This window comes from Ostrinia furnacalis, unplaced genomic scaffold (genome assembly GCF_004193835.3).
Source record: "Ostrinia furnacalis isolate ACB-3 unplaced genomic scaffold, ASM419383v2 OfSCF0398, whole genome shotgun sequence".
Lineage (NCBI taxonomy): Eukaryota > Metazoa > Arthropoda > Insecta > Lepidoptera > Crambidae > Ostrinia > Ostrinia furnacalis.
Genome location: NW_021130637.1, coordinates 918,244 through 944,984, shown reverse-complemented (window position 1 = coordinate 944,984; position 26,741 = coordinate 918,244). Strand labels below are relative to the sequence as shown.

General features: G+C 35.3%; 1 protein-coding gene across 1 annotated transcript; it reads right to left on the bottom strand.

Moving 5' to 3' along the window:
* Window positions 1–364: 364 nt before the first annotated feature.
* On the bottom strand, window positions 365–3,211 carry LOC114363283 (uncharacterized protein C18orf63). Its single transcript, XM_028318966.1, has 5 exons — window positions 3,127–3,211; window positions 2,628–2,766; window positions 2,337–2,514; window positions 2,123–2,219; window positions 365–489 (listed from the first exon to the last, which is right to left on the bottom strand). Exons 2-5 carry the CDS (start codon window positions 2,763–2,765, stop codon window positions 375–377), a joined length of 528 nt encoding a protein of 175 aa, XP_028174767.1. The 5' UTR covers window position 2,766; window positions 3,127–3,211; the 3' UTR covers window positions 365–374.
* Window positions 3,212–26,741: the final 23,530 nt, after the last annotated feature.

The window sequence follows — 26,741 nt, the reverse complement described above, 5'->3', positions numbered from 1 at the left end:
TTCTAAAAGCATATTTTTGAAGATATTATTGTGGATTCTAGATTTAGAAGATACATAGTTGATTTAGATTATAGTATCATCAATCTAGTTTTTTTTTTTCAAAATTGTCACCTCTTTTTGTGCAGACTTTATATTGATAAGTGTATGTAAATTATGAATTATTTCAGTGAAAAATTAAGTTTTTAAATAATTTCGTATGAAAAAATAAGTCGATTTTTTTTTAATTTAACAAAAAGTCTAATGCCATTCCATTCTTTGAAGTGGTCTTATTAATACCCTAGAGTTCCAGGAAATCAAAAAGAGCACGTTGTATAGGACGAATAAAATTTAAGAAACTATATTTTTAGTAAGTAGGTACAGTACACATGATATCGTTATTGTAAGGTACTTACAATATTTTTCCAGTGACGCCGTATATCCTTATAGGACTTAAAAAGTCCAGACTTGGGCAAATCATCGAGGCATTCTTCTACGACAGCTTTGTTGAGACTAGTAATAATTGACAAAATTAGGTATATTAGAAGAAAAACAAGTTGTTTATTTAGTTAAATACCTACCTACCTATTTTTTGATCCGTAGTTAAACAACCAATTATAAAATTTTATGACAAGTAAATTACACTACATTAATGAAAAACTGTTAACTAATATTATGTAGGTACTTTACCAAAAATTAAGCTAACCAAAGCACACTTTGCTGATAAATTTAACCAGGTGGTTTTACTTTTATAACTACGGGTCAAAAAACTGCTCGTAGCTTTGATAATAAGTGTTATAAGTGACGAGAGTTGTCAAATAAAATACGAGTAGAAATGGCTGTACGTGTGCTGCCGGCGTCCACGATGGTGATGGCGATGATGGCGATCGCCATGCATCGCCCATCGCCATCGCGCACGCACAGGCTCAATAACTCAAAGGTGACTGACTGACTGACATAGTGATCTATCAACGCACAGCCCAAACCACTGGACGGATCGGGCTGAAATTTGGCATGCAGGTAGATATTATAACATAGGCATCCGCTAAGAAAGGATTTTACGAAACTCCACCCCAAGGGGGTAAAACGGAATCCACGCGTATGAAGTCGCGGGCGGCCGCTAGTAGGTACATAATAAAAAGATACTCTAAATTAAAGGACAGTGCCAATCCATGTATGGAAGTTGGACCAAGTGCTGCCCAGAATGAAACCATAGTGCATTTTGTTCCTCAGGCCAATACTAATTTATAAACCGGAGCGCACTGAAATCTATCCCTGGAGTTAAGAGAAAAAAAGAGTTTTGTTTTGAATTATTTACATACAAAATATCATCGATGTATACGTACTAAGCATAAGATTTCGCGATTGTGGCATTAAATAACACGCGATATGTTGAACTTAACCATACTGCATCCGTACACCTTACTTTAGTACGACTTCGACATTCTCTATAAGCGATCATGCGCTGTTGCAGTAGTTTGGTTACTTGACAGAAATTAATTATTTCCAAAATGGAGCAAGAAGTTTTAGCTTAATAACTCCAATAATCGATTTTAATACACCAATAAATTGATTTTTTGCAATGATATAGAACTAAAACTTCTTGCTTCATTTTTGGAAATAATGAATTTCTATCAACTTACCAAACAATTAAAACAGCGCTAGATCGTTTATAAAGAATGTCTAAATCGCATTAAAGTAACGTGTACGGATGCAATATGGTTAAGTTCAACATAGCGAGTGTTATTTAATGCCAAAATCGCGAAATCTTATGCGTAGTACGTATACATCGATGATATTTTGTATGTAAATAATTCGAAACAAAACTCTTTTTTTCTCTTAACTCCAGGGATAGATTTCAGTGCGCTTCAGTTTACACATTAGTATAGGCCTGAGGAACAAAATGCACTATGGTTTGATTCTGGGCAGCACTTGGTCCAGACCCTGGCACTGTCCTTTACATTTCGATATTTTTTTTTATGTGACAGGAGGCAAACGAGCAGACGGATCACCTGATGGTAAGTGATTACCGTCGCCCATAGACACCCGCAGACCCAGGGGCGTTACAGGTGCGTTGCCGGCCTTTAAGGTGAAGATACGCTTTCCTCTTGAAAGCTAATAATAATAATACCTACATTATTCTTACCTTGGTAATATTCTGATCCATTCGCCTGGCATAAAATCATTATCTGATTTAATAAAATGTATTTTTACAGGCTTTAGTTTTAAAATAGTTTCGTTGTCTGTAAATAAAAAACAAGAAGCTCATGTGCATTGGCCTCTGATGAAGAAGCACCGATCATTTATATTGATTGCCTAATTACGTGTTTATTTCTATTTAGGTGTTTCTAATTAATTACCTCTTATCGATATATGGTATCGAACACCTTCTTGTGGTCCTTTTGCTATCAAGAAATCCCGATTGTTGACAAAATATTCGTTTCCAACCAAATTCCATATTGGTGCAAGTTTTGCAGTCATGGTATATTGAAAACACATTTCATACAACTCTGGTGTAACCGGGTTTATAGAACCCTCCTAAAATATGTAGATAAAAAGTTGCGCAAGGCCGAGAATGCAGAATGGCTAAATGAAAATTCTACACGAGTAAGCTCGAAAACATATAAAAATTGAAAAAACTGGCTATTTACCTGATTTAATGAAAATTTCTGAAATAGACTGTTGAGTTGATCATAATCATCGCCAATTTTGTTGAATATGATGTGAATTTTCTTCAAATCGTATTTATCCGGGCACGCCATTATGGACGAATTAGAGAATAAAATCATCCTTCGTGAAATAGGTAAAGTATAATAATTAATGAATAATAACTACTTTATTGGTTTCATAACAATAATGTAAGTACATAATTTAGTTTTATTAGTCTTTAAAACTGAGGGAAATGTATCCGAGGTTATTGTATTCTTTAGGATCTTGTTGAACTCAAGCCTTACTACCTCCACGCGAGCCTCTGATATAAATACCAAGTATTTTGATTTCAATTAAGTACTTACGTAAGTACATTAATTTTATTGCACATATTGTAAAAACTTTAAAGCCTAATTACAGTTAGGTATACCTTTAGGTAGGTCATCTACCTAGATTTAAAATAATCTACAAGTACAATTTTAACATTATCCCTGCGCATACCTGCATTTAAGAATTTTCCAGTGATAATCAGAAGGCGCTGACCGATCATGTTTATCATTTAATATTGCCCCCGCTTGAATATAACCAACGTTTTCAAAGTTAGGGCATTTGATTACAAATTCGTATTCCATTTTGAATGTATTCGAGATCTAATAAATTGTTTTTACAAGTGAAATTATTTTTCTAGCATAGCCTGTGAGCATAGCAAAAAAAAATTGAGCGCCAATTTTTTTTTTTTTATTCGGTGTTACACATACAGGCTAAGGTCAGGGACCATGCTGCCTAGTCATTTTTTTTACGAAAGCCACAATTTTTATTTATTTAATTAAATAACCTCCTCCTTTTTTGAAATCTGTTAATTATAGCATTTTTAGGGTTCCGTAGTCCTGAGAAGGTAATTTTGTAGAGGTATGTATGTATGNTTTATAGATTTTTCTATGGTGGAATGAACTGAATCCCCTTCATTCTGGGTGTGGCCTGTTATAAGGTATTTGTGGGTTATTGATTTAATATTGGCATACTTTATCAAAGCGAAAATATACATAGAAAAAATAAATCTATTCTCTTCTTGTCCACAACAATTGTCCGAAAAAAAGTTAATTCAAGCTCTGAACCACAGTATTCATTCATAATTTTATCGATGAAATTAAGTACGCAAGTTCCGATTTCGTCTGCTCCTCGATTAGCTTCACCTTCATGCCATAGATAGCATTCCGTGTGATCAGATCCCAGTTTGCTTATAGTAAAATTCAGGTTATTTAATTTTGACTTATAATAGAAGACAGAAACATCTCCTTTTGGAATTTGAAGCACAGCTTGAACAATCTATAAAGAAGAACCTCAGATCTGGACCAATTTATGTCCCCAGCCAGTACGCTCAAATAATACGCAATGACAAGAAGAAAGGCAACCCATACCATGTAAATGAAATGAGTTTTAAAGATTTTTTCTCTATGAAAAGTTTAGCTGATGATATGGGTTTTAATGCCAAAAATTTAAAAACAGCTGAAATAAAAGTTTTCAAGGTGACACACAAATTGAATGAAAATTGTGAATGCAGTAACCAAATGTTTAATTGCAACCGAAGGTGTGACACGATGAGAACGCGAAAAATGACCCCGTTTTTTATCGTTTCATGTGATTTTTTCGTATTATTTTTGCTTCTATTACGATAAAATTTATTTTGTATGTAGCTAAATAGATATTTTATCATCTGATTTCAAAGGTATTGTTCTAACTTATACCGTTTATGAACTATTATTGTGTGACCATCAAATTTGAGTGTAAATGAGAAGTACCCATTTGTATGATAATCCTAAACAAAGTCTATAATAACGAAATATGATAATTTGATAATCCGTTAGGATAATCCCTACGAGGTATTAATGACGAATACTAAATAGGTATTACCTAATTAAAAAAGACTTTTTCCCTAAAACCACGTGACTAAAGATTATTGGTACTAAGGATTATTTTTTACAAACTTGACAATATTCGAGTACTTCCTCCCACAAAAGGGCTCTCCAACGCATTCACACAAAGGGTGACCAAGTGTCTGATCCCGATAGATGGCGCTAAGTGTTTGTTCTGCGTCGACGCTTTTAAAATGAGGTCCGTGTAGTGCGGATGTCCCTATTCTGTGTAACAATGGGGATCCATTGCTAAATCCCGCCAGATGGCGCATTGTCACTGTCAGCACAGATAACTAATACTATAGTTACTGTCAGTCTTCAGTTGCTTTTTTTTACGAGAGAAAACTTCACCCGGAATCCTCAACTACAGTGGAACTGTCTATCTTACCTCCACCAGCTGGAACTATGGGGTTATTTCAATTTGATTTAGCCATGATTAAATACATTAATGTGAAATTATGGTGGATTTTTTACTATTCTTCAGTGTAGGCAAACAAAAAAATACCTACAGCATCCCTTCAAAATGGTCCCAAGAATTCCGCAGGAAGTTTCGGTAAAGTGACATATATCTTTGCTGTAACTCTAGAGGATATTAATCCGTTATTAGAAAACATTAAAACTTGACACCTGATTTCCTTGTTCTGAGCAAACCGCGAATAAAAAATACATTCATCATTACTAAATACTAAATTGTAGCACGTCAACTAGATATTCCTCAGTAAATCTTCTGTGAACAGCGAATTTATTACGAATTCAAATCGTATTAATTCACCTTTAACCGAACATTTACATAGCCTGAATATTCATGAAACAAATTTTGTTTCAAAGGCGAATTTGCTGATTTTAAAGACGCTTCGGTAGCCATTTTGCTGAACATTTCGCTTCTTCGGTAAGCATCAATCAGGGAGGGCTGACGTAGACATAAATAATGAATTTCAAGGCCATTTGTGATAAGGATTAATAATAGATAGTAACTGTTCATTTAACTACGTAAAGTAAAAGCTTTATTGAATGTACCTACTTTAACTACTAAATATTATTTATAAGTTTTGGTTACAACTTTTGTTTGATTTATAGAAAGCTATTTTAGATGTATGACACTTTGGCTTCGTATTATCACATGAATTATAACAGTCAATATCTTTATTGCATTCCATGTTGTAGGTACTTAAGTAGGTACTATAGTATCAAACATAAACCCGGTTTGGGCACAGAAACATTGTTTTCTACTAATTAGTTGCGATTTTGTTTGACTGCGACATTGGATAAAAACATTTTCATAATACAAAGCAAAGTTGTATATTATTTAAACTACATAGAATAAAGTAATCGTATTAGCTATCTAGTAGAACCCTGAGATGATCCTTTAAATGTACAAACTTACTTGTAAATATTATTATAGTACGTTAGCCTTCATCTACTTCAAGCTAAGTAATTAAACTCGAAACTCATCAAAAATGCAACCTCTTTAAAATATTACAGTCTAAAAAATTGCTTTACATCCTGGCACAAAATAGCAATTCGCCATTATTTTTTAAAAATAAAATTCAGAATTGGACGGTCCACAGATAATATCGCGGGCTAATCCGAGAAAATCGCGCGCTTTTCAGTGCTCCGTCCCTTTCATCCGCCTCTTTTGACGTAGGATAGAGCGAGATGACGTCGAGTGTCGTTATGCGATGAAAAGTGGGCTTACAATGAGTTTTATATCGGTCAAGAGAGTATTAGACATTATGCTTGGGCTAGTCTTCTATTATAAGAATTTTATTTGTAGTCAAAATCATTATCAAATAGAGTAAATAAATACGATACGATACGAGAAATAAAAATAAACTTGCCTTTCCATATCTCAGAAGTTACATTTAGAAAGTAGGTAGGTCATTCTTGGGGAATAGTGTTAAAAAGTTTAATAAAATACCACAATCTCTTATAGAACTACCTATTCATAAATTCAAAGTACATGTTAAGAAAGTCCTTAAGAAAAAAGGATACCTACTTTAAAGTAAACGATTATTTAAATGACAAGAGTGCGTGGACTTTACCTGCCTAGCTCGCACTTATTGCGTGTCATCATCATCATCATCATTTCAGCCACAGGACATCTGAACATAGGCCTCCCCCAATGCTTTCCATGTTGATCGATTGGTAGCGGCCTGCGTCCAGCGCTTCCCTGCTACCTTTACGATGTCGTCGGTCCACCTTGTAGATGGCCGTCAGTTCTGCGTACTATGTGCCCTGCCCATTGCCACTTCAGCTTGCTAATACGTCGGGCTATGTCAGCGACTTTGGTTCGTTTACCGATCTCCTCATTTCTGATTTGATCTCGCAAAGAAACACCAAGCATAGCCCTCTCCATAGCACGCTGTGCAAATTGCGTGTCATGTAAACTATAAATTACTGTACTTTATTGAAAAAGAGGCTGACAAAGGTGACCGAGTTTCTTCCGCCACTTCCTCTCAGCACCAGCCCATATGTTGTCCTGAAGTGGTGGTAGGGCAAGCTATATTTGGGACGTGTATAAGTGCCCTGGAAAGGGCCTATGTACTGAATAAAATATTTGGATTTGAAAGGACAGACTCTACATTAACTAGAATGTACAAATTTTGCTATTTTGGCGCGAAATCTTAACAAATAGACACAATCAGTAGGAACGAACACTGTCCCAAAGTACTTAGATCCAGTTTCCGCCGTCGCCTACTTATTGGCGCTAGTATCACTGCTCATTGACAGGTTCCGATTTCAAAGTGTGACCTAAATTACCGTTCCTTCTTCCTACTTTATAGTCAAGGCTTTTAGGACTCTATTCGTATGCTATTAAGGTTTAATTTAGAACGTTGATGTGCAGGTAAGTAGTGCCAAGGGATTTTGAGTCGTATGTTAAATGAAATAAGGATAAGAAGTCCTAGAAATGTTAATCTTCGAAGACTTAGCAGTGCATCAGGGTGGTAAAAGAATAGGTGATGCTTTTTTATATCGTGTTTAATAAAATTAGGTGCTTGTATTTAAATTGTACAGTATCAAGCTCAATACGTAGGTAATGTACAGTTTTAATGTAAGAAGCCTTTTTTTTGGATTTAAAAATACTAGCCCAATTCAATCAATCAATATCAGCGTATAGTTAATTAGACAGACGACTGTACATATCAAATTAAGCCAAAGACTGTAGTATATTATCCGAAAAATGTAGTCTGTTTTTAATGGAAGAGTTGCACAAAAAGGATATTTTTTGTAGTTATTCGTCACTGAAAATATTATAAACGACACAAAAACCAATACTTTAAAGATAACCTTATTTATATTTTTCACAACAAAATATTCATAATGGTTTGCCCAACTTTATGTGTATATTTTACTGTGGAAACTTAATTGGTTTATGTGTTGTTTTACTGCACCTAAGTTAAATTATATTGTAACTGTATGTTTCCCAAAAAATAAATAAATAAATAAATAAAAGTCTGTGAACTATTGGAGAAGCATTATTTAATTGAATACTCGCTTACGAAATTCAACTAAAATCGTTATTAGAAAATTTTAAATTAAAAACCTTAAATAAAAAAAATGCGAGTTCTTAGGGCTGAGTGTGAGTTACATCATAATATTACGTCCTCACTAGATTAGTGAGCGCGTTAAAAAAAACATATGAAAATTGATGTCTTTTTTTACACGCTCACTAGTGACGACGTTTGATGTAATGTCACACTAAGCTCTCATACGGAGATAAATTATGGAAATTCTAACTTCAAAAGTGCTCCAAAAAGTTGCGATTGTCTCACCCATTGTCACTGTAGCACGCTACGGATCTACGCCGTAGTCGCTACGCGTCTACACGCTACGGCCGTACTACGAATTGTTTTCTATGTAACGCTTGACGGCACGCGATCATGAAATTATTTTATTTTTGAATTGAACGTTTCTATTATTTGTTATCAAGAAAATAAGTTATATTTGAATCATGAATAGTAAGTGACAAACTGAAACAAAAATAATTGAATTATAAACAACAATATTCGTACATTGTAATAACAACAAAAACTAAACTACACATACAAAAACTTTAAACTTAACTCATACAATTTATTATAGAGCAGAGTTCGTTCGTTTCAGCCAAATGGACGTCCTCTGCTGGATAAAGGCCTCCCCCAAGGTTTTCCACAATGAACGGTCCTGCGCTGCCCGCATCCAGGCTCTTCCCGCGACCTTTACCAGATCGTCGGTCCACCTAGTAGGAGGCCTGCCCACGCTATATCTTTCAGCCCAAGCATAGAGTAAAAAGAAATATTTTATTTTTGATACAAAGTTAAAAGTTAACTTTGAGATTATTTTAAAGTTTTAGGTGATTGTTTGTATAGTTTAAAGCATAATCACCTTTTTTTTAACTAACTAAAATTTGTATAATGGTCTAACCGACTTTTTAATTTACGAGCTTAAAGCCTGGAAGCAGGTTCTGACCTGCTTGTATAATCTGTGGTGCCTACCGTAACACCCGTAATTTGTAATTGCAATAACAACAAGACAGTTACGAATGTCCGTCCGTCCGTCATGCACCGTGTGCGGCGAACGGGCGGTAACTTAGCTTTGTACATGAACCAGGACTTAGCATAAATAAACTACAGGGTTATTGCCAAATCGACCTAACTTAAAGGGTGCTAAAAAGGAAAAACAATAAGGGAAAATACAGTATACCTATTAAAGAAAGTGTTGACATTTTAAAATCCTATTTTTTTCTGCTGAACATAGGATATTTTTCATTTTTTTAAAAAACTTTTTGTACAGTAACAGTTTACTCGATTCCTTGCTCACAAAAGACGTGACTGTCCCCGTAGAGCTGATTACTGTACCAGGCTTTCATGCTTTGGGATTATTTCCTTGGAGAACCGTCGTAAACTTTTAGATCTCGTCACTTTACAAAAACTTATTCATGGTGGTTTGAATTGTCCCAACCTACTTCAACAAATTAACCTGACTGTTCCATATCACATCCCTAGACATCCCTTGACTAGTAACTTCAACTTACCTCATTGTAAGACTAACCTGGGGAAGTATGCTCCCCTACATCGGTGTATGCAAACATACAACGATTTAAAGAATAGCGATATCGACATCTTTCATGATTGCGTGCACTCATTTAAGAAGAAATGTTTAGATAAGTGGAATGTAATTTAACTATTAATCTAATTTAAACATAATGTTTAGTATTGTACTTTCGGTCGTCAAGTTTTTATTTTGTATGTAAGCTGTATTTACCTATAAAGACACATCTTTTGGTCTTGTCATCATTGCATGCATTACTTGTTTATGTAAAGTTGTGTTGTTGGTAGATCTTTATCAATAAATAAATAAAATAAACTTCCATGTCTATTTTCAATTCAATTTAGTATTTAAGTACTCCGCCATTTTCTGCGATTGATACCCCATGCCACGCATTAAACCGAATTTCGTCATCTATTGTCAAAATATTTAAAGGTGTCAAACAGGATACATTCAGAAATTAAAATTGAGATTTGTATATTTAGACTAGGCGCAGACCATCGATTTTTAGTTGGCCGATAGTTGTGTCCGATTTTAAATTGTATGAAGAATCGGCCAAATCAAATCAGTGTAATGTGCGCACTTCCATACATGCCCATACTGATCAACTGCCCGACTAAACTATCGGCCGACGAAAAATCGATGGTCTGTGCCTAGGCTTAGGTTATGACAACTTTTTTATTGGAGGAACGAAGTTCGCCGGGTCAGAAAGAGGTAGGAAAAGACAATTTCTTTCAATAATATGACAGATATTACTGCCGCCATTTTGTAGATTCGATTTGGGTACTTTACGATGTACTTTTTTCGAGTCGCTTCTTAATTGGCGTTCACTTTATAAAGTACCTAATTCTTATTGGTCTATGACAGCCTATAAATTGAACTTTAATACATATAACGTAGCTCTCGAAATCGAGTAATTTCAAAATGTCGGTCCATGACAGAACAAATTCAACTTAATTATCAGGTTGGTAAGTCACAAAATTGAGTAATTTGAAAGTTTATTTGTAGAGACGTTTAGTCATTATTTTGTTATTGATTTTTCGATAGGCTTTCAATTTATTTGCTGAGGAAAGTACGAATCAACGAAATTAAACAGTGAGTTACATAAAACAGAGTCCATTGTTTTGGCCAATGATTTTTTATAATATCATTGGTTTTGGCTCAAATGTTACATGAAAGTTCCGAATTGTATGCGAATGAAAAACTTTCCAAGGGCGAAAGACGAAGGATACCAAAGCAATGTAGCAAAAAAGACGTCCCCGTTTTAATTTTAATTATTAAACTGTGTTTTAATATAGCGTCTAAAGAATGACATTTGAATACGAAACCCTCAAAATAAATGTGTTTCTAAATATCGTATATTAATTTACGATGCTCTCGAGGTCATTGCATTATATTTTCGTCATGTAGGGATATTTTCTTGTCCCAAAACCACGCAAGCGAGGCCACGGGCTGATAATAGTATGACGATTTCAATTTGTTTGTAGCTGTAACTACTGAAGATATTGAAATAACTAACGGTTACCAAGCAACTAACTTCGGAAAGAACAAAGGTTTTATTGTAATTTCAATATGCCCGTGAATATCTTTTGGTTTGGATTAAACCGATTCTAAAATTCTACTTTATTTCATATGAACATAGGCGGTCGGTACGAAGTTCGCCGGGGAAGCTAGAAATAATAATGTTTTGTTTTATAACGAATATTATTAAAATCTGTGTTCTCTCAAATGCCATTCAACACTGGAATGGAAGAGAAAATGTATGAAAGTACCAGGTGAGCATAACAAAGCAGGAGTTACTTGACACTAGACACACAGTTACATTGTGATGTAACTGATCGCTCCTGCCAAGGCCTGCTAGCCTGGTACATCGCGGTTGTGGCGAGGTGGCGACCTTGGGTTGCGGGTTCGATTCCCGGTAGGGTCAGGAAGGAAGGGGTTTATTGGGTGATGGTAAAGCAATTGCTATTTATGGCAAATAAAAAATATTATTATGTCTATTTTAATAAATGTTACTGGTCGTTAGAATGTCCACATACTTTATTAGGAGCATTATGTGACAAATGACATTTTCATGTAAAAATTTGTCAAGTAGAACCGTATATGGCTCGTCGCATTGCTGTGAAAAAGTTGTAACTTAACAAACTCTACACCTTGACAAAATATACATATGTTTCAAGGTATGCGTAGAGTTTGTTAAGTTGTGGCACGGCCATTTCACTATCTTCACATGGGACTTAGGAAAAAAAAAATTCTCTGGGACTTGCGAAAAAAAAATTCTGTTAATTATTTTTCTGTCATACAATAGTTCTTGTGGTACTAAATAGTCAAGCTACATTTATGACTGAAGTGTAGACCTTTTTAGTTTGGGCATAGAAGTCTAAAAACTCGACAGCAAAAACGCCATAGTAAGTACTTCTGTGTGAAATGGAAGAAAAAAGTTACGTTTGCTAGGTAGAACTTACCGATTTTATCTCTACAACTTAAAAGTCAATTGAATAAACTAAATATAGTGCTTGATCCACGTCAAGCGCACCCAAAATAAATTTGCTATTGATCTGCAGTTCCCTATTTTAAAACTGGCTCAGGTCTGACCTAGCAGGTTGCATAATGAATACCTGGTAAATTGGGACAGCTTTCGGCATAATTTAATTGAATGGACTATTTCTAGCACATTCAATATTCGCCAGTTAGAGAATTCAACTATAATCTACTAATATTATAAATGCGAAAGTAACTCTGTATGTCTGTCTGTGTCGCTTTCACGCCTAAATCACTGAACCTATTTTAATGAAATTTGGCATAGAGATAGTTTAAGTCCCGGGAAAGGACATAGGATAGTTTTCATCTCGGTTTTTGAAACAGGGACGCGCGCGATAAAGTTTTTCTGTGACAGACAAAATTCCACGCGGGCGAAGCCGCGGGCGGAAAGCTGTAACGATATAAATTAAAAAATACTAAACACAGAGTTCAGCAGTGAACGTCCTATGGCTGAAAATGATGATGATGATGATGAAACACAGAGTGGTGTGTCAAAATTCAATAAAGATTTTTGCTGCTAGTGACATCTGTATTTTATTATGGAATGTTTTAATGTTAACGTTCACTCGAACATCCCGTGTACAGCGTCCCGCGAAAAACCGATCCGTTCGAATTTCATACATATTGTGCTGTAATTGATTGTTGGTGTGTGGTAAGTTTGACAGATGACCTGACTTTTGCATTCGCCTCTCTTGGCGGCTTGCAGCCTCTTGGAGGAGCACGCAGTTAGTACTCACTGACGCATCTGCATGGCAAGGACGGTCGTGATGTCATGACAGGGGGGGTGCCATCCTGGGGTGCCTTAGGCTATAATTTATATTATGACGCGGGGGGGTGCCGCCCCGGGTGCCAAACTATGCTACGCCGCCACTGGGAGCACGTTTGAGGCTTCAAGATGGTTACTCTTACGTGACATTGGCGAAATCATGGTCATTGATATCTTACACTACACATAAATTTATATCCTGCATTACTGGATCCCTTAAAACTGGAATGTCCTGGAACGAGGCCTAACAGACCACGTCACATCATGAATATTACATAAACGAACATTTAAAAACCGAAGCGACTTGCAAATGACGCCGCGAGGTCGCCGATCCGCGTTTGGGCGCGAATGCAGTGCTAATGCAGCGGCGATGCAGCGAGCTGTGTGCCACACAATTGACGATATCAAATACTTCCTGACTGAAATTTGGAGCACAGATATTAATTTTATGACGTAGGTATTTGCTAAAAAAGGATTTTCCAATTGTACACTCATGCTTAGTCCATGAAGGACACTTTTTGTTATAAAAGTAGGTACCTATTTAAAAAGTCGATAATTTCGTAGACTATGTTACACTACGGACTAAGTAGGATAAAGTAACATAGTAAAATACGCGATAATAACGTTTTTACCGTTATTTGTCAACTAAAAAACCTTATAAATCTTGTAAATTGTCTCAGGACTTCCTGTGATAACTAAGACGCCGAAAATGGTGTTCAATTTACTTCTACCACTCAACAGTCTGTCGATGTGTGGCTATACAGAGTGGAAACTGGAAATGATAAGTGATCTCACTCGATTATTTCTAAACTATACAGATATCAAAAAACTAATTACTGATTTTGAAAGTGCTTCACAAATCTAGTATACTTAGTTTAGAAATAATCGAGTGAGATCACTTGTCGTTTCCACCATGTATGTGTGATACCTCGAAATGGTGGTAGAGCAAGCTATATTTAGGACATCTAAGTGCCCTGAAAGGGCCTACATTACTAAATAAGTACCTAACCTAGATTTTTAAAACGTGGCGCGTGGCTGCGACCAGTGGCCAAATGCGCGTGGGCGCTTCATACAATAACTACCAACGCGACATTCAAAGGCTTAAAGGTCAAATACAAGTGTCAACTCTAACTTCATTCAAGTTTAACTACCTAGTATAATTATTATTTATTGTATAACAGACACGTACAAGTTCATGCCTCGAGCGTCATCAAATGATGTAGGCTCAGTTCGGCTGCTTTTGCAGTGAGAAAGATAAGGCAATTAACTGACATTGAAACGGCAAGGCTAGTTATTTTAGCTATTTTCATAGTATAATGTCATACGGCATATTGTTGTGGGGCTCAGCCGCGGACATTGAAACTGTGTTTGTTCTGCAGAAGAGAGCAGTGCGGGCCATTTATAACCTTGGACCCCGATTTTCCTTGAAAGATTTTTTTAAGGAAATAAACATACTGACAGTAGCTTCACAGTTCATTTATGAAAACCTTTTATATGTCCGCAAAAATATAGAGCAATTCACGAAAAAGAGCGATTTGCATAACTTTAATACAAGAAACAAAAATAAACTTGCCGTTCCAAATTTCAGATTGCATAAGATTGGTAATTCATTTATGGGAAAATGTATTAAATTCTTTAATAAATTACCACAAACTGTTATAGAACTACCCATTCATAAATTCAAAGCACATATTAAAAGTACCTTAATGAAAAAGGGCTACTATAAAGTCGATGATTATTTAAAAGATAAAAATGTTTGGGATAACGTTACTGCCTAGCTCGCATAAATATTTATAACTTTGTACATTTTAAAGCATGTAAACCTTTGAAAAAGAGGCTGACAATAGTGACTGAGTTTCTTGCGCTGCTTCTTCTCAGCACTGGCCCATTTATTGTCCTGAAGCAGTGGTAGGGTTAATACTGGGACGTGTAAAAGTGCTTTTTTTAAGCCTATTTACAGAAATAAATGAGTTTTAATTAGTTTTTTAATGAGTTTTATGAGAAATGTCAATGACATAATAATGTCAGTGTTACAGTTAGGTGTCGCGGAGATATTAAGTGCAGTTTAGGTTAAAACTACTGAGTTTCTTGCGCTGCTTTTTTAGCACTGGCTAATAAGTAATTCACATTATTTTACTGAAGCCAAACGTGTAATAGTACCAAATCTTTAAAAGCCTTAGCTAACTCAGAATATTTATTAATTAATTTTACTTTTACTTTATTTGCTTGTAATAAACTTTTGATTGAATTTTCTGAATATTATTTGTAGACTGTCAAGTTAATTAATATTTCTAAAAATAGATGGCGTTAACTCCACACAATGATACGCATCGGAGTGTAAACCCAACAGGCTCTATTTAATATCTTCTCAAAGCGCCAAAGCGATCTGTGCACGACAATAAATACATTATTGAAATCTTTTCGCCGCCATCGCGAGCATCATCCTATTTACGCGAAATCCTTTTTTATAACGAGAGTCGGGACTCGCTCGTGTTTACATATTTTATTTGGTACAGCAAAGATATAGCGATACAGCCTCAGGATCCTGGTTTATGATGATAGAATTCTTTGAAATGTACCCGTGTTTTTGTACAAAGAAACTTTGAATTACCTCGCGATGGAACTTTTGATGAGAAGGCGTTTTCACATGCCTTTGTTCAAAGAAAAGAATAACAAGTTATCAGATAATGACAATGTGTAGGTTTTTAAGGAATTATGTCGATAGGTACCTACTGTTTTGCTTTATTTTATTAAAACCCATCGTATATTAAATGTCAAGTTAAAAAATCATTCAATAATACGTAAAGAGAAAGAAAGATTTTATTTTTATTTTTTACTCGTGTTACTTTGCAACAGCCAAATCACAGGAAAATAAAGAAAATTAAGCAAAAATTTGATACAAATTTTCTGTTGTCTTCTAAGTTCACCAACAGCTGGCGCTGCCATCAAATAACAGTTTTCGCACTTGACTATGCATTTTGAACTGTTTTTGCAGAGTTTAAATGATAATTTAGTTGTTAGCGGCTACTTAAATTCAGTTTTAAGCGGTCGAGAGTTTCTTGATGACAGAGATTTGCATGTTCTCACAGAAAAACTGAATATTTACGACTTTAAATGATACAAAGTCCGTAGGAGTTAAGGTGCCTTAGGTATTCCTTAACAGTAATGAGCACTTAAAAATGTTTGATTAAGTACTTATTGAACTAAAGTGAACTTGTTCTACTTGATTGATTTTGATAATAATTGTATTTTGTATCTAAGGATGTTAATTACTACATCGAATCTCTTTAGGTTACCTATATGACTTTTGAAAACGCCAACTGTTTATTTGAAAAAGAAGTGCGTGTTCAAAAACTTTAAAAACAAAACGGCGCGCAACCAATATTCGTAGTTCGTACGCATGTAAATATTATTATTTTTCTTGTAACAATCAAAGAAGGTAACGACGTCGCGTGGCTAATCCGAGCAGTTTTTTGTTCGCCCCTGATCCGTGCCCCAAATGTAGAATATCAGAATTAGCTGCAGTGCGCCGCAGCGGGCACGGCAGGCGGCGATATCTCTTGTAACTTAAATATTGATTTTGCGCCATCTAGGGATGCCTTATTATGAACGAATTGCGAGATTTAACCGCCAGGGCGGCGCTGTTTTGTATGTATTATTGAAGATTGTACTCACTTTTTTCATTCTTATTTTTATTTTCATGCGATTACTTACAGCCACAGTCAAGCAAATTACTTTTGATTACTTCTCAAAATAATTTAAGAAACGATAAATTACTTAGCTACCTAGAAGATGTTAACTTTAAGTTTCAGTATAATGTACGTACTTAGCACTTAAACGAGACCTTAAGCAGACTACTTACTTGAGAAAATTAAAAGGACTTAGCTAGTTAGGTACTTGCAATACTTACGCCCGTATTCACAAACATTAAAGGTCTCACAGTGCGCGTGGACGCACAGGGTGACACACGAACCAATCACAGCTCTATTCAACGCTGTGCGTTCAATTTGCTGCTTCACATAAGCAAGCATCGTTTATGAATACGGGCGTGGTGACCTACGAGTGCTTGCAATGCCAACAAACGAACACTATGAGGGTTAAATTACCAAAATTATGAGTTCTTTTAATGGTTTTTAACACCTTTGCTGCGGCAGTAACTTTCTAATACTTTCCATTCCTTCGGTACAAGGTCAATAAACCTGGTATTAAAACTTACATTGTGGCGGCACAAGGCTTAAAGACCTTGTAATATTTAAGATCTATTAATTTTATTTTTGGCTTCATGTTAATAGATATTGTGTTTTTTTTCTTTGAATATTAATAATAATGCATTTATTGACATACACCTGAAGGCGTTCGTGAATAACTTGTTTAGTATAAAAATTATAGCTATATTCAAAATACAAGGCTTATGCACCCTGTGCCGCACTGAAGTAGGGAAGTCTGGTGGGTATTCTAGGGATGTGAAATACAAATATCGATAGTTTAAATTAAGTTTTAATATAAATTTAAAAAAGTAACAAACAAAGATGTTTTAATAATTTAGTCTAAATATTTTACAAATAAGACATACGTGCATAAATACTTAAATAAGCTATATTTAAAGAAAACATATTAGTTACAACTTCAAATGTTTGTCACGAAAAACATTATTTAAATTAGCAATAAATCGTGTAGCAAATTAAATTATAATCAATTTGCAGTTTTGATTTTGTTTGTTTCTCTTGACGCCATGTCGACATGTGCGTTTCTTACGAATGCGAGGCAACACTGGCTGCACGAAGCTAGCGTGGGGTGCGGTACCAGGTGCGCAGGGTACAAGGTGCTTCGACCTGGTTTCGCATTGTGAAGACATTTTATTACTTCCGTGCGGTACCAGGTCTAAAAACCTGGTATTAAGGTAGGTACATCATTGGATTCTATTTTAAGAATACATCATAGATATATATTCATCACTTTCCTACACCGGACCCAATTGAAGTTATGCCTTTCGCACGACAAGGAAGACTATAATTTTCTTAGCCGCACGGTAAGCGAGACGTATACAAGGTCTATAGACCTGGTTTCGCACTCAACGTGTTAATGGTGTCCGTTGTTCTCAAAGGAAACCAGGAAACCATACAAAGAATTACTCAACAAAAAAGCCCTATGTTTGTATTGATATAAATCACGGTAATTTCCTCGTCAAAACGACTTGTGAAATCTTTCAAACTTGTTTGCCTCATTGTAACTTTTCAAAGTCTTTGTGCATTTTTAAAAGAAAACCTCGAAAGGGTTTTCCTTATTTTTCTACCCTTTTTCGACAGTTTCTTTTGAAACTCGAGGAAAATAATTTATTGGTACATTAGTTGGGTAAGCAGGTAGGTAAGCGATTTTTTATTCATTTTTATGTTGTAAATATTTTATTAACGACTCTACAACTACTACATGAACTAAAATATGCTTTATTAAAAAAAAATATAATATTAATAGTACTTACCTAAATATTTATCACTAAAATACTGAAATAAAGAAAAAAAACATGTAAAATCATAATAAAAAAAATATTTTTTAGCTATTCAGTGCAGGAGAGACATTGACAAAAACAACAAAGAGCTTGTTCATACGACAGTCCAGCTTTGCGGGACCTGCATTACTTACTGGATAGGTGTGTTTACCATTCCTGAAAAAAGAAACGGGAACAAACACTAGGGGCAGTGTCCCTAACGATACCTAATAAATCTGCCATTGATACCGTAGTTTTAACAGTGTAAACATTTCGGCCTAATCCAAACTACGACTTGCCAACACATTACACACGACGTCGCATAATGAGCTATAAACAAATTTATGATCCGCGATATCTGTCCAATCTATGCATCGAATTCTGCGGCGGCCATTACAATGCATTTACGTTTCGCGCGCGTAGTGATGTGCGTTTTGGTTTGTTCAATTGATCAGGAACTTGATCGGAACCCGATTAACGATTGAATTATGAGCCAAAAATGTGAAAGCAAAAGAGCTATGATTTTTATTTAGGTACATTTCTACGTTAGTTTCAGGTGTTAACATTAAATTAAATAAATACTCCATTGTGTTTTAGATGATAATATAAATAGGTCTATTCAATTTTATCTGCAAAGGAACATGTAGAGATGCCATAATAGAAAGTAAATTATGTTGGCATCGTTAATTGAAACCTTTTGCGTTTAAAATTACTTTTAGTACTACTTTGCTTTTGCTACTTATTTTGTAAAACATAATATAATTTCAATGTTACCGTTAGGTACAATTGTTGAACACATTAACAGAATTTTGTATTTTTAGCAATGCTAAGCTTTATTCTAACGACGTAGGCGTACGTACAAAATAAATATTACGAGTATTATTTTATAAGAAATGAAGGAAAATTCCGCGATATATCCGATGAAGTAAACGTAATACAGTGGAAATGTTTTGTTTATAAATAAAACCCAGCCGCCCACAGTTCAGCTGAGCCTACTTATAACGTCCAATAATTGAATTTACCTCTTGATACGTCTACAACCTTCGCAAGGGCGCACTTTGACCTTCCAATAGGTTCGTATTGATATCATATTTTTATCACAAATCTCAAATAAGATGAGATAAATAGGCAATTATTGTTAATTGTGTCGATACAGAGCTATTAATATAAGATTACGAGAATTGAGTATCAAATATTGATAGAAGGTAAACAAAATATTTCATTAGATATTATGTTTAATTTGTTTAGGTACTTCATGATGTTAGGTAATAATATGTCATTTTGTTATTGCAATTAGGCTTTAAAATGGCGTGGTAACAAAGTGCGGTATTACTTTCAAATTAAAATTATTTTATTTGCAATAAAACACACAGTCACATGGTCGTATTGGTCATGGTCACTTTTGATTAAAAAAAACATGCACTTGACGCTTCTAACCTCTCAAAAAATATGTTTATTTCAATAATTAATTGCTAGATACACAATGGTAAAATTATAGATGATTATTTAGTTCTATTCTTTTACAATAGGTAATTTAATTTGTAATAAAACTAGCATCAGGATTCAGGACTTACACTCATGAATTACCGATCTAAACGAAAAGTAGGCGCCCCTTAGTTGCGACACAAATAATCTTATTTAGTTCTAGCAGTATTGTCTAACTAAAATCTTTATCTATCTATCTACCTATTTATGTATCACAGAAACCTTTGTAATTAACTAAGGCTTCCCAAACGAATGTAAGTAATTATTCCCCGACAGGCGCCGAATGGTGTCCATTCCATTTTTCCACGAATTACCTGATAGCGCTAAAAACCTCGGAGATCTTATTAATTACTCCGAAATCACTGGACCCGGTTCCAATAGCCAATACTTGCTTAATGGACCGGCGGCCGTTTTCACTTCTTCATTACTGCCTGCGGAACCCCAATGTGGGCCTAATGGCTTCGGGAATAGAGCTGAGGTTCGCCGAATGGGGGCACCAGGAAAACAGGGTGCAAATCTTTCGTAAACAGTACGGTGACCACGATTTGATATTTTTAAACGTTTGACGATACTTCAAGGGTTTCTTAGGCTGAGTTGCACCACTTAACTTTGATAGTAAATTTAACGATAACCGGTGCTTTTTGTATGGAGTTTGACAGATTTTTGACGTTTGTCAAAGTTAAAGTAAGATGGTGCAACCCAGTCTTAGTCTGTCATTAATTCAGCGTATGGCAGTCCACTGCTGGACATTAAGGCTCAGTTGCACCACCTAACTTTGACCGTAACTATAACGATAACCGGTGTATATTGAATGGAGTTTGACAGATTTTTGACGTTTGTCAAAGTTAAAGTAAGATGGTGCAACCCACCCTTAGTCTGTCATTAATTCAGCGTATGGCAGTCCACTGCTGGACATTAAGGCTCAGTTGCACCACCTAACTTTGACCGTAACTATAACGATAACCGGTGTATATTGAATGGAGTTAGACAGATTTTTGACGTTTGTCAAAGTTAAAGTAAGATGGTGCAACCCACCCTTAGTCTGTCATTAATTCAGCGTATGGCAGTCCACTGCTGGACATTAAGGCTCAGTTGCACCACCTAACTTTGACCGTAACTATATCGATAACCGGTGTATATTGAATGGAGTTTGACAGATTTTTCACGTTTGTCAAAGTTAAATTAAGATGGTGCAACCCAGCCTAAGTTTCCCGAGAATGCGCGTTTTTTTATCCAGTGACCGTAGAGAAATCGTCAGTCATCAATCTGGATTCTTTGACCGACCTCCACTCGAGAACCTATTTACTTTATTTTCATCGCATTTACATAAACTATAATTCTGTACAAATAGGTGTAACAAACATCTCAGAGCACAATATTTAGCACCAAGAATATAAATAAGTATAATTAACATTTAAAGTGCCTAGAACTTTTTCCAGATCGCATCATCTTCATTTTATTTTATTTTATTTCATGTTGACATTCAGCCAATCAAAAGTCGCAATCTATGCTTGAAATTGGATCAAGTTTTGAGTGTCTTTTTTAAATAAAATAGAAACCGCTCGTGGTAAGCTAAATAAGCCCTTAATACCAGTGGATTTACCACAAATTTTAATAGTCCAGTGGCGGAGTTTGAACCCGCATTCCTCGGATCTCGACCATTTCTACCCCGACACTGTTATTGTCGCTAGTCTGTAATACAGAATATACGATGAGACGTCACCAATGCGCTGGACCGACCAAGTGAAATCGGCTGTGGGAGACGGCGTATGTGACTGCACCAGACAGTCTGCCAATAGAGAGAGATGGCGGGAGATCGTGCGGAGAGTTGTATCCGCCTCTACAACCGATGTGAACAACGCCTCAACGTGACCACGACCGCTTTTCCAAGAGCGTAACGAATAAGAAGAAGAAAAAGTGGTCGTTAAGAGAAGTCAGATTAGGGTTAGATGCAGTGATGGGAAATGGGAAAAGCCCCGTCTTCCCGGGACAAGTCCCCGAATCCGCCATCGCCTGGAGTCCCGTCCCACAATCGATAGCGACAGACCGTCCGGCGCCGGGCGCGGGAACATTTTTTACTACGTATTAGTTCGGGACTCCGCTATTTACAACCTTAGATTTGTTGAGCTGTCATTCTCAGTCGTGGCCTCTTTTTTATAGTTGTGGCCGGAATATTTTGCGCCTTACCTGATTCCCTTTTTTCCGCCTCGCTTCTTTAATTCAATTTTGGAGGAAAAAGAGCATTGTTATGTCTACCCATAGTTCAGGCATGGATAGACAACTTTATGAATTAAGTAAGAAAGAAGTCAGTTTTACTTTAATTTGATCCATTAAATTACACTGTTAAGGATGGGATGGTAGAACTAACATAATAATATGAGTTAATTGTAATGATTTTAATAATATTTAAATTAACCGATTTTAAAAAAGTTTTAAGCCGATAAAGTGTTTCTTTTTGTGATACTATGTAAAATTTCAGTTTGCTACTATTTCGTACCTCAATTAAAACCAAAATTATACATTTTCCGTTGGCATAAATAGCCCATTTTGACTGCCAATTATTAAATCAAATATTTAAATGAGCACTTATTTTCGGCAAAACTCCTTTAATCCGTAAAGCCAATTTTCAGGCCATTCCCACTGATTAATTGTATTTTCGTCGTTCTAACGTTCTTATTAAACTGTCACGGCCATTAAAAATTTCGTGGGAACTTATTATACTAAAGTCATCTAGCTTTTGGCGACGGCTTCGTCTGTGATTTTCGGTCTGTTTTCTATTTTTCTGATGGTAAAAATCGAGATTTTAGAAACTATCTCAGCATAAAAATTCACTTAAATCGGCTCTGAGATTTATGCGTGAAAATGTAACAGACGGACAGAGTTCGCACATAATACGAGTAGGTAATACGAGTAAGGAAAAATTTACATACCTATTATTATTACTAAAATTGACAAATTAATCCGCTAATCTAAATGATCTAAAACAGATCGCACCCAGCAATGGCAACTACACTTAGACACAAACACAATAAACCTCAACATAGTTATTAGCAATAAACAACGCGCTATCCCATAGCAAACGGCCTATTTACCATGCCATAGTGTTATGGTCCCGGTCACTTTATGGTGGCGCGTGCCGCCGCGCTAACGCCTTGCGGTGAGCAAATATGCCGGCAATTGATAGACTGGTCTTAGTCGATAATAACAGATTATAGTCATAAATAAGCTTTTAAAAAGCGCTGTAACACGTTCCAGTGTCAATTTAAGCGTAGTTACCGTGCTTCAGGACCTAGTGCAGAGAAGAAGCAATCTCAAGAAACTTAGCTCTTTTTGTGAGGCTCTTTTTTTCAGGCTTTCAGTAGGTATAATCATGACCCACCTCATGATAACAAAATTAACTCTAACTAACAAAGCAATAAATAAAACTATGTGAATAGCCCTGTTTCTGCAATCGGGTAAGAAAGTAATTACCTAATAATTGTTTTACAAACAAGGAAAAGCACTTAGCTCTAATTATTTTCTTCTTTTATACTTATTTATTTATTTACTTAAAACGAAAAGATTTATTTTCCGTCTATTTTTAAAAATACTCAACATTAATAAATAAGCTATCATGACGCCACGTGGATCGCTGGCCTTCCTAGCTCTGGAATACATAAAGTATTTTTTTATTGTAACCGATTGTAATAATCGATTTTACGTATTCAATTGTACGATATAAAAATCGCTACACGCAACACTAAAGGAATCAAATCTGGAGGACTTTTTAATTCTGTATTTTTATTCAAAACGTTCAATAACAATCTAGTTTAGTTTCTGATTGTTTAAATAGGTTTAAATAGGATTTTCAAACGATTAGAGGCAGGAAATTAAATAAAGTTGCCTCAATGAATTGAAGTTAAAGACATCTTCATGATAGCCAAACTTTCGTATTAGTTCAGTCGTTTCATTACAAATTAAAAAATCAAATCAAACTTTTATCTGTGTAATAGTTAATTTGGTTTAATAAAATTGGTCTTGCAGATATTTGGTAGATTTTACTGAACTTTAATCTATGAAATTTAAGTATTTATCTGTTTAATTTAAGGAATGAATTAGGTACTTAAATGTTACCTCATAATTCAATATCTTTTACCCATGAGTATTTTTAAATAATAAATAAATAAATAAAATGTATGCATATTGTCATATCCTTCGTATTTTTAAAAATTAATGGTCAGGTAGGTACTTAGAACTTTTGAAATTCAAAGTTACCTAAGGTAAGTTAACCTATAATCGTCTATACCAAAATTAAATATTTTGCAAAACCAATAAATCAAACTTGACCGCCCGAATGGTCATCAATCCCTTACATTTACCAATATGTAAATATCTGGAGTTTCCCTAAAAACCCTCGCACCTGTTGATAATGTGAAAAATATTCTAATCGACGGTGGCGGCCATTTTGAACGTCCACTCTATGTCACGCGCCATGTTTCTAATTTTTGACACCTGAAGCTTATGGGATACGTGTAACGATACGTTTAAGATTTATTATACCTATCAACCATGTTATGTTGCAAATAATATTTATCATGTAGTATAGACAGAGCATACGTAGTCGCCCAGCTCAGAGCTCCTTCCCACGGATTCCAGTAATTCAATTCAATTTATTTATTTTAAGACAACAATGATCCATCCTATGGTTAGTACAAATGGAGGCTCTCGCAAAACTGGACTGTTATATGAACACACATAGTGTTTGAAATTATAATTACAATTTCAAACGGATCTGCTTTTGCGGGACACAGTCAATGGGATGTTCGTGTGACGAACGTTATTAAAACACGGTATACTCAACGGGATCCTGTAAAAGACGGGATGTCTCCGTGGGAACAGCCCTAAGATCCCAGAACTTCAGTCTCTACATTTGTTTTGCTTAAGACTAGCCCCTAGTTTTGTGCTAACGTGACCGTATATTATGCCAGTCAATTAGAGCTAAGTTCGATCAACCATGCTGCTAACAGTCAGATGCAAACTCAACGTCAAAGTCACAACTCGACGACAATCGCAGCCAGTTTCAAACTCCACACTCTACTCGCTAGAGGGCTTGGTCTCAAGTTTAGCGAGTCAAAAAGATACCCATCTATACTATCCAACCATATTAACGGCATACTAGACCTTCAATTTTTCAATATTAAGTATTATTAAAAATGCGAAAGTAACTCTTGTCTCTCAGTGTTCGAAACGGCCATAACAATAAATATTTTTAATAAAGAAGGTATAGAGGTTGTTTATTTAGGGCTTGTAGAGTTAGAAGTTTGCTCTACATAAGAACTCAAAACTTTTTAACAAAACGAGGCAATGGTCTCGTTTTGGAATCATTTTACTGTTCGAAAACCTAACGTGCGAAAACGTAACTATCGAAAACATAACTTACGAAAACCTAACGTTTGAAAACCTAAATTACCAAAACCTAACTACGAAATCCTAACTTTCGAATAACTAACTTTTAAATAAATAAATAGTGTGTAATATTTCCCCCCGCTGTCAGTGAGGCCCCGCCCTAAGGCCAGCTTGTCCCTCGTCAGCCAGGCCATTCATCACACGTTATGAGCGGAGCGAGCGAGCAATTAATAATACCGTGCAATGACGATTTAATTGTAAACGCTCATGTCCAATATGAATACCAAAACTACGAAATTACAGCGTTAAGTCACCTCTGCTCTCGCGTCGAAAGTGGTGCACAGGTGACACACTCAAGTATTTTTCACAAGATTGATCCGTCTTTTTTGCTCGCAAATAAAGCGATGGACGAAAACAGGTGACATGACCCTACCTAATCTTTCTTAAGTATAAATATGTAAAACAAAATCGGGTTCGATCTCGAGTTTTTGATTTGTTGTATTTGTCTCCATCCTGAATACTTGTGAATAGCAGAATAAATATTTACTAAAATATTTACAAAAAACAGTGGAAATTTTACAGAATTTCACTATCAACATTGGAAAATTATAAGATTTTAATCGAATACATTGGAAAAATTTCATCAAAACATTGGAAAATTTTCAGTTTTGTCCCTACTAAACTACTTAGTTGATGTCTGACTAAACTTGACTGAGTTTTCTTCACTTGTAGGCTGGGTGGTGGGTCTACATTTAGGACGTGTAAATGCCCTAAAAAGGATCTACAAATAATTTGCACCAAGCCAAATTAAAAACCTTTAGATTACAAATAATATCTACCATAAAATAGAACAAAAATCTGTCATTTTTCGCGCGTAAATGAAGTCAAACGTTTTCAACCAAAAAATACCGAGTCTAGAACAATAACGCTTCTCGAATTGTTTCCTACACATTGTTTTGTTTGATGTTGTCGCTTGTTGTCCCTTTGCGTGAAACATTGCGTGTTTGTTACGACATTTTTTGAACAATTCCAATTTTAGGGATGACAAAAAAGTTTCGAAAATTTCAGTTCCAGTGGAATGGAATTTATATTGGTGGTCATCATTATTGTCACAGACTTATTGCGATTTATTTATATTTATTCATAAATTGAATAATCACCCAATAAAATAAAAAAATAAAATAAAAATCATTTATTATCAGACAAAAGCAGTCCATAGTTTGGTTAGTAACAATTTGAACTTAGAGACCATTTAGAGACTATATTAGTAGAGTTAGTAACAATGTTCTTAGAAATATGCAATAGCACATTCATAATTTTTAAGGACTTTTATTCATTTTACTTGATTTTATTCGATAATAATAATTGTAAAAGATTAAGGAAAGAGAAAATGCATGTACTTAGGTACCTAAGTATTTGGCACACTTATGAACTTACAAATTATAAGAAAGATTAGATTTTACTTACCGTCTAACGATACCTATTCGTATAATGTTTTCTTATGTAGGTCTTG